Source organism: Lactuca serriola, chromosome 7, assembly GCF_051521515.1.
Source record: "Lactuca serriola cultivar US96UC23 chromosome 7, Lser_US96UC23_V15, whole genome shotgun sequence".
NCBI lineage: Eukaryota > Viridiplantae > Streptophyta > Magnoliopsida > Asterales > Asteraceae > Lactuca > Lactuca serriola.
In genome coordinates, this window is record NC_136414.1 from 187213585 (window position 1) to 187228678 (window position 15094).

At 33.7% G+C, this 15094-nt stretch overlaps 1 protein-coding gene across 1 annotated transcript; it reads left to right on the forward strand.

Moving 5' to 3' along the window:
- On the forward strand, positions 1 to 1089 carry LOC145064642 (putative F-box protein At3g16210). Its single transcript, XM_079012052.1, has one exon. It carries the CDS (start codon positions 1 to 3, stop codon positions 1087 to 1089), a length of 1089 nt encoding a protein of 362 aa, XP_078868178.1.
- The last annotated feature ends 14005 nt before the right edge of the window (positions 1090 to 15094 follow it).

Here is a 15094-nt window from a genome sequence, read left to right on the forward strand (position 1 = left end):
ATGACAAATTATCTATGCGAAGAGTTGATTGTTGAAATATTTACAAGACTACCACCGAAATCCCTCCTCCGATTTAGATCACTCTCTAAATCGTTATATACTTGTATTTCTAGTCCCCAGTTCATACGCTTGCACACATTCCGATCCCCACAAAAAATCCGCTTCACGCATGAAAATATTGACAATAATAAAATAGCAGAAGTCGTTTATACATTACACGGAGAAGACGAATTGCCATTGTGTTTGTGTCCCAAACGCGGATATATTGGTATAACAACAAGAATTCCGTTTCCTTGTAGCAATAGGTTCAGAACTGTTGGTTCATGTAATGGAACTTTCTGTTTGAAGACTAAAAATGGTTTGACTCTATGGAACCCTTCAATCAGACGCAAAGTAAGAGTGGCTGAATGTCCTCGGAGTTCTGAACTCGCTTTGGGAGGTATTGGGTTTGGATTTGACCCAATCAGTGACGATTACAAAATTGTTTGGATATCATATGAAAAAGACACTTCATTTGTTTATGCGGTGAAGACAGGCACTTGGTGTGAGATTGCTTCCCCTAAACCTGAGTTTACTTATGTGCGACGTGAGGCGTTTTTATTTAAAGGAGTATTGCATTGGGAGGTAAATCATTTTGACTTAGACTTTTCTTGTATACTGACATTCGATTTGAGCACTCATGTTTTTGGTATGATTCCATTTCCTGGATTGGCTCCGGACTGGTTGACGACAAGACTAACAACCATCCAAGATTCTCTAGCTTTGATTTGTTATCGCATGAGTATTGATGATAGTTGGATTCTGGTATGGAGAGATGCTTCTTGGTCTGTGGTTTTTAAATTGGGAACAGGTAAACTTCCAGTTGATGGAGCTTTTCAATTCCAACCACAACCACAAACGACCAACGAGTGTAATTTGTTGCTCACTACTTATGGGGAAGGGTTCCAAATTTATAATCCCAAGACAGGGTTGCGATCAGGAGTACTTGGATTCAATGCTTCTTCTAGTTTAATAGGCTTTTGGGAGTGTGTCGAAACACTTCATTTGTTAGACATGGGCGAGGCTGCTTGCGAAACAACTCAACTATGAGGAAAAAATTTACAACATTTGGGTTTTTGACGCATTTTGATTACCATTTTAGTCTTTATCATTGATACAAAAGAGTTGATGTTACTGATTCCTTCATTCTATTAATAAAAAACCGAATATGTAATTTCCCACTTCTTTGCCAATAAAATGAGATCTTATTGGGGCTGTTTTAACGGCTAGACTTTATATAAATTGAACTTCAAGAAGCAGGAATTACATTGTACAATATAGAAGGTGTTGGCCCATGAGTTCCATATCAAATCCCTACACCATTTAGCTTTATTTTTAAGCCATAAAATGCTCAAAGTCTTGGCCTCATAAGTTAGAGTAGACAATATCTTCACTTTGCTATTGAAAATCATACCGTGCTTGTACGTCCATATGGTCAATAATAGCACCCTTGAAATCGCTTCAAAAATATCTTGAGACCTTTTTTCACACCATAAGTAGAGTTTATCCCTAGGAAGGCATTAAATGAGTCGTTCAATATAGGAGTCCATGAAAGCATTGCAAAGCGGACACATGGTGCATGTGATGATTACCCCCTACGTGCGAGGTTGAACCAGGTGGACAATCTATCGAGTCTCAACTGCTAAATGAGGACGTTTATTTTGTTCGGAACTACCTTAGACCAATGAGGCTAAAGTTATTCATTGTTAACAGTCGAAAGGTAATAAAATTATGCTGCATTTGTTTATAATAATGTCTTTTTGTCTTCTTGATTCCACGGGCTGTTGGCCCTAATGATTTGTAAAGTATTGTGGAAATAATTGTAATTTTGCTACCTGTATTCTTGTAAATAAAATTATTAAAAGGCTTCTATCTCAACGGTATCCAGTGTTGTCCTTTCTCCTTGAGGTTGAGTGTTCAAGTCTCGTCGTGGACATAGATGGAATTAGGGAGTATTTTAGGAGTAAAATAAAAACACAATCTTATTGTAAAATAGAAACACAATCCATGGAGGTTGAATGTTAACTAACCATTTGGCCCCATGTTCATGATATATGCATTTCTATTATTCTATATATGCATAAATAACTAATTGTAAACAAGAAACACAATCTTATTTGATATTTGATATTTGATAATCTTATAGAAATAGCAAGCCTAACAAACTTGCAAGGTAAATAAATAATTAACAGATTCCACTAAATACTAAAAACATCAAAAGGAATTATCAGTAAATTTAGGATTTTGATAAATTAGGAAACGAGAATTCTATAAAGAAAACCATCCAATCTGTTAACACATACCTTGAGATTTGAGAAGATACACAACCCTAGACTAAAACTCACCGCTGCCGGAAAAAACATGATTTCTCACCGGAAACATAACCACTGCCGGACTTCCAACTAGAATATATCGCCGTCGCCGGAGTGCTCACCACCATCTCTCTTGTGTCCACCTCTATCGGTCCATGTCTCTCCTCTCAGCCATTGAGTAGCCTGAAACTTCGACATCGACATCGACCTCTGCTAGTCCTTTGTCGGAGGGCTTTCTCCACCGTATGCCACACTGCATCTCGGACTAGTGAGGCAACGAACTCCGTTGACATTGATTTCTATTGACATTGCTCTGTAAGTTGCTCTTTTATCTCTATCTTTCTTTTCATTTCTTTCACTAGCATGTTACAATATCTATGTTTTAAAGAGTACTCGTTATAAACCTGCACCATTTTTAAGAGAATTAGCTATTTAGCTAGTCTATTATGAGGCTTAAGTATTTTTAATATTATTTAGACAAAATTGTAAAAATAGTTCATGTGGTATGAATTTTTATGGGGTTTTAGTCCAAACTCCGACTTTTTGGGCTTCGTGATCATTTTGAACTAGTTTCATTGCGGATTTGGTCCCTCGGTAAGCTGAAATGACTTTAATACCCTTGATTATTTATTTTCTATTTCTAAATTCATTTTTGTTAAGTTTTAATAACTATTTATTCATTTTAGTAATTAAAAAATGAAAAAACCTTGAGCTCGTCACCGCTACCAGATCTGCAAACAGGATACTCGGATTTGAAAACGAGGTCCTCAGATATGAAAGTTATCATCTCCTTGAGCTCGTCTCGGCTAAAAGAGAAGACCTACGGCGACGGCGTTAGGGCTTGCTTTAACTGGAGGAGGAGGAGCTCGTCAGTTGAGGAGGAGATCGGAGACCCATGCACTCGATTTGATTTTTTCTTCTTGAAGGTGTTCATCTGATAATCATTCATCAGATTTGATTCCGTGTGTGTGGAGAAGAAGGAGATGATGGAGGTTACCAGAAAAATCAATTTAAAGAAAAATTGAGGTGAAGGACATGGTGGTAGTGGGGGATGGTAGGTGGAGAGTGTATGTGTTATTAAGTGTGTGTTCATGAATATGAATATATGTTCTTGAGTTTTGTATTGAGAGAGAGAGAGAGGGGGGAGGGAGGGAGGGAGGGAGGGAGGGAGAGAGGTGGGCCCCTCTTTTTATATTATTAAAAAATTATTAAAATAAATAAATAACTATTAGATTTTTAGAAAAATTGAAAGAAAAATGAAAAATAAATACCCCAAGCGTATTAAAGTCATTTCAGTTTACCGAGGGACCAAATAGGCAATAAAACTAGTTCAAAAGGACCACGAAGCCAAAAAAAAGTCAGAGTTTGGACTAAAACCCCCTAAAAAAAGCATACCACAGGGACCATTTTTGCAATTTTGTCTATTATTTAATGTTTGTTAGTCCTACACTCATATTTATTTAAATAAAAGAATATTATGAAGTTTAAAGAAAAATTAACATTAATGAAAATAATTTGATCGGCTAATTGTCAATGTATAATTAGTAATTTTGTAAAGTTAAAATAATTAGTTGTACCGAAATATAATTATTGTTATTATATTTTACTACTTTGTTAACTATTAATAAATCATAGTCTGCGTCTAGATGGTAAAACAATGACTATTGGTTTCGGGCCTTCCGATTAAAGTGTCCATCCCGCCCTCCCCTCTGCTAACTAACTACCATATGTAACCTGCTTAAGCAAACTGCCATTAAGTAGCCATGCTTATGATGACTCCAATAAGCAACTCAGCCTTTAGACTCAACAAATTTATTCATTTTTACCCCTAGCCGGATTTTACATTTAAAGGACGGTCACACCTTAGCTAACGCACTCAACAAAATTGTTCATTTTTACCCCATATTAGGAGTTTACCTTTAAAGGTAGGTCACACCTTAGTTGATGGGATAAAGTTGTTAGGTTGTAAAGATGCTTTATTCAAGGGAAAAACGCAAGTAATCGACGAGAAATGGAGGAAGGGCGTTCGAACCCATATATCATCCCCAGAAAGCCAACACCTTTACTGCTAGACTAAAAGAGTTTGTTTGAAAATTTTCCTAAAAGATTATACTTAATATCTAACATGCAGGTTTTATTATTATTATTATTATTATTATTATTATTATTATTATTATTATTATTTCATGAATTTATAAACGTATTTTTATATGTAAAAAAACGTATTTATTTATTTAAAATTGTATTTCTACCTTTAAAAATAATTAAAGATACTTTATACCATATAAATAAGTTTGTAAATGTATATAAATATAGGTATATACTTTGTTTATTTTAAAATTGTGTACAAATATTTGTCTGCTTTTATATATATATATATATATATATATATATATATATATATATATAAATATGTATATAAATGCAATTTTATACGTATTTATATCTATAAATATGTATATAACATTTTTACACGTATAAATATACTAAAAGGATTTTTATACGTTTTTATATCTAAATATAGACATATAACATTTTTATGCGTACAATGGTACAAATACATGCACAACATTTTTATATGTGTTTTTAAAGGTTAATTGTATATATATATATATATATATATATATATATATATATATATATATATATATATATATATATATATATATATGTGTGTGTGTGTGTGTGTGTGTGTATGTATGTATAAAAACGTTATATATGTATAAAAATATTTCTATATGTTAATTAAATATGTATAAGAATTTATTTGACAAAACTATAAGATTGGTCCCTGTGGTATTCAAAAAACTTTGGATAGGGTACAAAAAGTTTCCAACTTGCATGGAAGGTCCAAAATCAAAGTTTTTATGGCTTTTTGGTCCTGAGACACTTGAAAAGTCGATTTTTCCCTTTTCGTTTCTTTTTTCTATTTTCTTTATTTACTTTGGTATTTAAATAATTAAAAATAAAAAATAAAAAATAATCTCTCTCTCTCTCTCTCTCACACACACACACACAAAAACACAAATCAGTTCCTCTCTCAATAAGATGCATTCCTCAACAAACTACTTGTCGGAGCTACTCTCAATACACCACCGTTAACCACATTTCAAAATCGGAAAGAACTCGAAATTCTTCAAATCGCTCCTCGGATTCAGGACCACCAAATCCCCCACCACCCAATCTTCACGTTCAGAGCATAAACAGCCAAAGCGACGGTGGAGTTTTGCAAAATTACACAAAGAGATTCCTCACCGTCGACTCTGGGACACTTCCAAAAAAATTCCCTTTTTTTTGACCTCCGATGTTAGATCTGCGCGTTCTTGGGCCTCTGATTGTGCTCTGTAACTCAACTTTAGATTTCATCTTCTCCCATAGAGTTGCCCTGACGGATAGAATTTGGTTCAAAACTCGATTTCAGACGTTCAACCCTTCCAGATCAAAAATTGATTAAAAAAATAGATTGGAGATTTCAAGAAGATGATACTGTTGTATATTTGGCCATTGATGTTCCTAAATCGAGGTGGAGGTAGATAGAGACAAAGTTTTGTTGAGAAATCGATATCTTACCTTCGATTTTCATTTCGTTTTTAGGGTTTTGTTGAGATATAGGCTTCGCACCGCCGCCTGGCATGGAGGTTATCTCCGGAATTGCAACGTTAGGGTTTCCAGCGATGGTGAAATAGTTATGGTTTTTTTGCTTCATCTTTGTTTCCCAGTGCGAAATAAATGAACACGAGGACGACAAGGCAAAGGTGTGGATCGGAAGAGAGGAAGGTATCTTACAACCAATTACAAAGCAAATACTTACCTGAGCCGGAGTCGAGACAGAATGTGAGCGAAGAAAATACAACGGTGTTCTTGAATGTTGAAGAACAAAGCAATAAATGTGAGTGTTATTGGTTGCTGACGAGAGAGAGAGCGAGAGAGAGAGAGAGAGAGAGAGAGAGAGAGAGAGAGAGAGATAGGGGGGGTACGGTGGGTGGAGTCAGAGGGGTAGGATGATATTTTTTATTTTTTTATTTTTTTATAATTTTTTAAATTATAACACAATAAAAAAATGGAAAAAAGAAATAATAAGGGTAAAATGGACATTTCAATAATTTCAGGACTAAAAGTAAAGAAAAAACCTTGATTTTGGACCATCCATGCAAGTTGGAAACTTTTTGGATCATATCCAAAGTTTTTTGAATACCACAAGGACCAATTTTGCAGTTTTGTCACCTTTATTTTACATGTATAAAAAGGTTATATATATATATATATATATATATATATATATATATATATATATATATATATATATATATATATATATATATATATAAAAGGTTAGATTAAAGTGTATCTTACATTTATTGTGTGTTAGAATGCACCAATTGGAATATAGTAAAATTATATTATTATTTAATTAAATAATGATAGATATTAAATGGTTTTCATAATTGTATGTATATTAAATGGTATCCATAATTATAATTTTCTCTTTATGAAAACTAATTAAATTCGTCATTAATGTCAGCAATAACATTCTTTCAGAATGGATTCGTATCTAGGTTTTTATGTCAGCAATAACATTCTTTCAAGACTCATTCACTTAAAATACAATAAAGTTGTATGAAATATGAAAAATAAGGGTGTATTCTAGTAGAATATACTCTCGTTCTGCTAGATTACACTCATTATTTTATATATGAATTCATTATGAAAGAATATTATTATTGACATTAATGACGAATTAAATTAGTTTCCATAAAAAAAAAATTATAAGTATGGATATCATTTAATATACATTTAATGTTTACTCAATTCTTATTGGTGCATTCTAGCACACAATAGATGTGAAAAACATTTGAACCTATATATATATATATATATATATATATACACACACACACACACACACACACACACACACACTAGGTGACCGACCCTAGTAGGTAAAATTTGGCTAAGAGTAATCATATATTCTCGCATTTGAGACATTAACATACAAAAATCCGATTTTGGGCATAAACGAACATTTTGTTAAATATTAGAGGCTTTTATATCAATAACCCATATATATATATATATATATATATATATATATATATATATATATATAATTGAGTTTGTAGGGCCTTGAGTGTAAATAGAGTTTGGGTTAGGCCTACATCCAAACATATTTAAGTCGTCTAAAGCTTTCTTCTTCGTCGTGTGATCCACAGTTGTCTTCTGATTGTTCTATGTTGAGTGGTTTTGTTAATAGTCAATTCCTCTTTTAAGATTTTATTTTTTTCTCCTATTATTTTATGCGATGGATACTAAAATGTTTAGATTAACCGACCTTATAATCTTGTAAGCTACATTTATTGAATATTTCTCTTTGAAATTATATGTTATGATAACATAACTTTTTTATTACTAAAATTTAGTGTAAATATATGCAAATGTAATATTGTCTTGGATTTACTCATGCTCATGGTCGTAGCGGATGTTTATAAATTGTATTCAATGCTGAATTGAATGGTTCCAACTTCTTAATGAATGGGCTTACATCCAAACAAAAAACCAATCTTTTTTTGTTAAATCTTTCTCCTTCTCCATCGTGATTCAGTTCTCCTTCCTTTCTCTTATCTGTTGAGCTATTTTCTTAATTTCCCTTTAAGATCTTTTTTTGCCTTATAGTTTATATGATTATGGCTGTAAAGATATCCAGATTCATCGACATTATAATCATTTATTGATGATATTTTTTGAAAATATATTAGATAATGTAGTTGAGCCGACCATCAAACTTTGGTTATTTGAATATCTATTTTGTATACATAGGACATGCGCAATTAGTTCATTGCATTTTAATAAGTTTATCCCTATCGCTTTCGTTCACAACCAATTACTTTTTTCATTATCTCAGTTTTGAGTTAATTTGTTAATTTAGATACATGGCAATCGGAACTACATCATATAACTGAGAACATAACTATTTTATTATTATTTTTTTATGTAAAGATGTTACTTCTATTGGAGTTGCTCATGCTCATTAGTTTCACCGTCAATCTTAGTTGATGAATATCTGGTGCATCCATTTACTTATGTAAACTATCAAGACATAAAACGGCTAGGGTTTTATATTATTATCAAATGAGAAGTACAAGATACAATGAAATGAAAATACATACTAGCTAATTACAGTTTTCTAGCTAATGGGCCAACATAAGACCTAATACAAAATAAAGTCCATAATCTTATTATCTTAATATCCCCTTCAAACTCACAATGCAACAAAGCAATATGCATTGAGAGTTTGTCAGATATAAAATGAAATCGATGAGCAGTCAATGGCTTTGCAAGAATATCAACAATCTGCAAAGTGGAGGAAACATAAGGAAGAGCGATAATGCCATTTCGGAGACGATGTCGTGTGAAATGACAATCAATCTCAATTTTCTTTGTACGTGCGTGAAACACTAAATTCTTGGCAATCATTATCGCACTCTCGTTGTCATAATACAAAGTGGTAGGCTGAGAGATGTGAATGCTGATATCTGCAAGAAACCATCTCAACCAAACAATTTCTCAAGTAGCGATAGCCATAGCTCGATGCTCAAATTATGTAGAAGATCGAGAGACAATATCTTGTTTCTTGCCTTTCCATGATATCAATGAATCTACAAGAAAAGCACAATACACAGTAGTGGACTTACGATCATAAATATGACTATCCAAATTTGCATCACTATAGGCATATAAATCAAGAGAGGATGTAGATGGAAACACAAGAGTGCGGAACTGAGTACAACGTAGATATCTCAAAATACAAAGAACGACTCCCCAATGAACAGTAGTAGGAGCGGTGACTAACTAGCTAACCACACGAACTGCATGAGCAATATCTGATCTAGTGATAGTCAGGTAAACCAAAATCCCTACAATGGTACCATAAAGGCTTGGATCTGATAATGGGACACCATCAGTTTGATGGGTTTGAGCCATAAGAACTTTCCTATGTGCACATGCAAACCCTAATGCTTGGATCTAGGTTTCTCTAATGGAACATGCAATGTATCCAAGACTTATATTGATAGATCTAGTGTGAACATTCAAATCATAACATATGAAATCAGATCTAAAGGAATACCTTGAATTGCTTGCTTGAATCTTCTTGTCTTTGGAGCTTAGAGTCACAATTGTCACTCCTCTAATGGCTTACAAACACCAACTAGCAAGAGGATGATAATAGAGAGAGAGGAGGGTGAGAAAATCGGCTCTAGGGTTTCTTGAGATGCAAGAGTGCCGATTTCCTCCACCCTAAGGGTCTATATATACTATTGGCTACTAGGGTTACACCTTAAACCCTAATGGAATAACTTAGGCCCTAAGCAATCCAATAATCCCTAAGCACTAGGCCTTGGACGATTTCTAGGTTTCTCCAAACCCTAAAATCGTCCACCCTCATATCCATAGAGATTCATAGCCCAAAATACAACTATCACAGATTTGACACTTTATGCCATTTTATTTAATTAACCTCTTTAAGTCACCAAATTAATTCCTAATATAATTACAGCCTTAGACATTATTCCAATAGTCTCCTACTTGGATAAGTCCGATAACTATATACACAAGCATAATCCGATTAGCAATCGTAGCTCTCAAAGATGCTGTCAAACTCTGATCTCAGTCCTGTCCTTTAGATAAGGGATCGTATAGTCCTCTGTTCAGATATCATGCGAACACAATCACAGTCCAGCATTTAGTTTCTCGATCTCAGATTTATTCGACATAGAACTTAATCGAACACATCAATTCAGTTCTGACCGGGCCCGACACATAAGTCAAATCAAATCATCGAGCGGCCGAGATATCGCTTTTACCCTCTTAGGATAAAAGTAACAGATAAACTTCGACTTATATGCATTTACTTATTCGCCAATCAATCATACACAACAATGCGTTTTATAACATCAATTTACTGATGCGGTTTCGCATCATCAATGTACAACCAATTAACAAATAACAAACCATTTATCTAGGTTTTAAGACCATATGATATTATCATTTTGCGATCACTTACAATATATATATATATATATATATATATATATATACACACACACACACACACACACCTTAAAGTGATTCCGGCAAACACGGGTTTGTTCCAATGCTCAAAACTAGTTCATAAGCACTCATGAACGTTGTAGTTGTTGGGTTTTGAGCATTCTAACACTCCTAAGTGTACATGCAACCCTAAATACCTTGGATCTATGTTTTCTCTATTATACATGCAAATAAGAACTTCCAAGGTATTATCCTAATCTAGCATACAAATCAATGAATGTAACAAGATAGAATACATACCTTTTGATGTAGCTTGATGTCTTCAAGCTTTAAGAGCTTAGCCCCAATAGTGTGGAAGCCTCAAGTGGAATCACAAATCACCAAAACACCTTGGAAGACTTTAGAGAATATAGATACTTGGTTCTCTCTAGTGAAATTGGCTAGCCCTTCTTAGTGTATCCACACTAGTCCCAATTTCACCAACCAAGGACATCTTTATATAGTGTGGAGGATTAGGGTTAAACCCTAATACCCATGGACTATCCATGAAATCTTAGCCCAACCTAAATGAACTTGGCCCATTCCATATATATAAGAGTCCATATTTAATTAGTTCCTTTTGATCACTTAATTAATTATAAATTAATTCTTGATCAATACTAATTAAATAATATGATTCCATAATAATATATTAGAACTTATAATATATTAATATTAATCATAAACATACTATTCTCAAAAGATTATCCATATAAATTGTGTCGGTGAAGTGCAACCCAAATGGACCATGCCGGTTCGGGTCAAGTACATACCAAATATAGTTATGGACTTAGACATTAATCCAACAGTCTCCCACTTGGATAAGTCTAAAACTATTATTGCGTATGACTTCAAACCTAACTGGCAATCGTAGCTCTTAAAGCCGCTGTCGAACTCTGATATTGTCAACGAACTTGTCCATTAGATAAGGGATCATATATTCCTCCATTCAAGATATCATATGGACTGAGACATGGATTATAATCATTCTCTCTGTCCATTTGTTGTTTCCCGATTTCCGATTTATGACAACTGACTAATTGAACAAATCAAATTAGTCCTGGCCCGCCTGAGCACTTCCATTTGTCATCATCAAATCATCGAGGGGCCCACAGATATTGCTTTTATCCCGAAGGTAAAAGGAATGGATAAACTTCGACTCATATGGCTTGTTCTACTACTTGTTGAATCATACACAAAGGCACGTTTTATAGCACCGAGTTACCAAATGCGTTTTCGTGCAATCAATGTACAACCAACTCATAGTAACAACTCATATCTCTAGGTTTGAAGAATATAAGATATTATCGTCTCATGATCACTCGTGATTAAAATCCATGAAGTGATTCCAATGAGCACGGGTTGAATCCAATACTCAGAACTTATGAGTACTCATGAGTGTTGTAGCCCTTTGTCCAACACCTTAGACCTCTACAAGCCAACCCATGACAGTCTTAATTCATATCTACTTCCAACATATGACCGACTGTGGATGGTTTGAATAACTTAGTCATTCCGGAAGAATAACCTAGTTTATTCGGGAAGTCAAAACATGCAAAGTGAAACATAAGAATAATTGAATCCAATATGGTATCAAAACCTATGAACATAAATAAAACACCTTTTATTTATCACCATATGATTACACATTATTCATTGTATACTGTTTCAGCTATCAACTTTATTCTTGAATTTAAATAGTTGTCCCATGCTCCAAGCATGTACACTATGTTTTTTTTCTAAACACTAGTCATGCCACACACCAAGTATGCATACTATGTTTGTCTATGATATTTACTTTGTGAACTAGATCAATTGAACATAACTTCAATGATTCTCTTTTCACACTCCCAAATCCTTACTGCAAATGCAAGAATTCCAAATTCATGTCATTTACTGAAATCTGTTAGATTCTAAACTTATATGCATTGATCCTCTTGTAATGATTATGCACAAAGTCATAAAGACTTGACAACAAACATTACAGAGCATTCCAAAGGAGATCAACTCCTTGGAAACATCCTTCTTGCATTAAGTTTCCTTAATCTTACACAGATTGAAAATTCTAACTTTGAAACATTTCCAGATTCCATTTTGACTATCACTTCTGAACAAGAGTTGCCTCCTTACAGATTATGTCAATATGGTCCTTCCAGAATTATCACTATACTTCCAACTGTCCTTGAGCAACCAATCTTTGGTAAACCTTAGATTGTCCTCGACAATTGTTTAATCCTTTTAGTCATATCCAGTTCTAAACCTTTTCCCTTCTTAATGCACCAGGCATTTGGAAAATTTTAGAAAGGGTGAATATAGCACATGTAATCGATCCTATATCCGAAGCATATGGGACACGATTCATGATGTCTCACATAAAGACTAAACCAGTCTTTTGCTATAATGTTTCCATTTCAATTTTCCAAGTTCTCATAATTTAGATTATGAAAAGGGATGCCGTAATCATAATCGAATTTAAGAACGCAAATAATGGACCCATATACAGAATTTCCTTATGTTGAGCCATTCCAACATGAAATTCATATATATATATATATATATATATATATATATATATATATATATATATATATATCCTTGACTAAATGATTAAAGCCTCATGATCTAAGCTTATATATTTGAGATGAAGTATAGTTTCCTCTCCCTTAATTATAGCAAAACAACTTTTCCCAATTGAAACCTTTTGTTTTCTATAATTAACATTGCTAACTTGCAATACTCATCATAATTATCATGCTCCCACTAACATGATGATTATTAGCATAACACTTATGCTCCCACTAGCTTTGACATGTACTCAGAAATCAGCTGACTTTCTTACTGAAGTTCAGATTTCTGATACTAGATTGTTTTGATAAAACTTTATCATAATCATACACCTTCTCTTAGATAGCTCATGGGTGTGTCTAAACAATTTCAAGAACTATGAAAAGGGATGCCGTAATCATAGCCTTGATTGTTTTGACCTTTGCCATTTCTCACAAGTCCAAGTTAGTGTGCCGGTAAACCACACACGCTCCACTAACGACTTTGAGAATGCAAATATCACAATTGCTATCTAACTAGAATCTACATAGTGAAAGTGTTTCCTCACCATCATTTTCATGAATCGGAGAGAAACCTTATGACACTTAGATTTAATGGTGTATGTGTTCTTATCCATGTGAATTGTCAAAATCATAGTCACAAGACAAGGATAATGACAAATCCAAACTCATATGGACTGAACTCAATCTTAATTTCTTGCCACCTGGCAGCTCAAGGGCCTGCCATTGCTTCCAAGTTATTGTGCAACAAATTGAGAACTCTAAGAACTCATATGCAAAGCCAACTTTAACTGGAATGGGCACAGAATATGTCAACACGATTGGTTATAAACCTCAAGTCGTGTGCTAGTGAAGAACTTTAGGTTCTATTCTTGATTAGTTCTTGAGACTTTCAAGACCTTTAAGACTCCCACTGTCCTCTTGACCTATAAGACTCCCTTGTCAAACATCCAAGAGACAGTGTGGATTCTAATCAAGACAAACACTTCACACAATTGGCCTAAGTTGGTCTTTGTTTTATCCAAAACATCACAACTTACCAATTTCCAATGTACAAGAGTAGAAAACTTTTACTCTTACATTTGATAAGTGTTTTAAACCTTCTTTAAGACATGTCACTCAAATGACAATCTTGGAGTATGACTCTAAGACTTGTATTAGAACGAAGTATGACTCATCTTCTTGATTTAACCATTTCAACAATTCAAGATCCCTCTTCTTAGTCATAAGAATGCACTAAGATTTCCTTAGAGAACTAATTGTGCTATGGTTTCTAAATCATTAAGATGATCACAAAACTGATACTAAAGTACTCTCCCATCTTTTCAGATTTGAGAAACTTTTATCCTTCTGCCTAATTTGATTCTTCTTATTCGCTCTACCTTACATTGGAACCTTTTTCCAATGTCTCAGAGTTACACTTCAGCATGTAAGTATAATCATATTTACTGAGCTTTAGTAAACTATGACGAATAGTCTTATCAATCTTTTGTGGTGGACTTGACCAGTGCACAAAAATGTGTACTCGATCCCTTAGTCCTTCACTTGACTCACACATCCATGTGAACAAGTAATTAGTCTTAATTTTCCAATACTTGAAAGTTCTCATTCATCATGCTATACACCTTGCATGATTCCAAGTTCCGGTCCAATTGAAACTTGGGTGATGAGAATCTTTCCTTATTTGGTAAATTTTGACATTACCACAAATGAAAGAATCAATTTCATATTTCCACTCTTTCTATTAATGGAATCATATAAGCAACAATTTTTCTTCAAATGCCATTGTAAGGATATTTTAAAATAAATAAAATCAAAAATTTTCTTTTATTTTAAAACTTTGCGGAAAAACTTATCCTTACAATCCATATGAAAACTTGTTGTTATCTATTCCTAAGCAATATCTCATAACTCCTAAGAAGTAGCTCAAGAATCCGATCTTCAAACTACGCGATAGAAATCCATCTACGCGATCACGCGATCAGATTCAGCATATTCTTTCTTTAAGTTTCTTCACTTTTCTTTGATTCTTAAAACATCACCATGTGACCCAGTCACATCATGTATCAAGAATCTCAGAATAGAAACTTAACA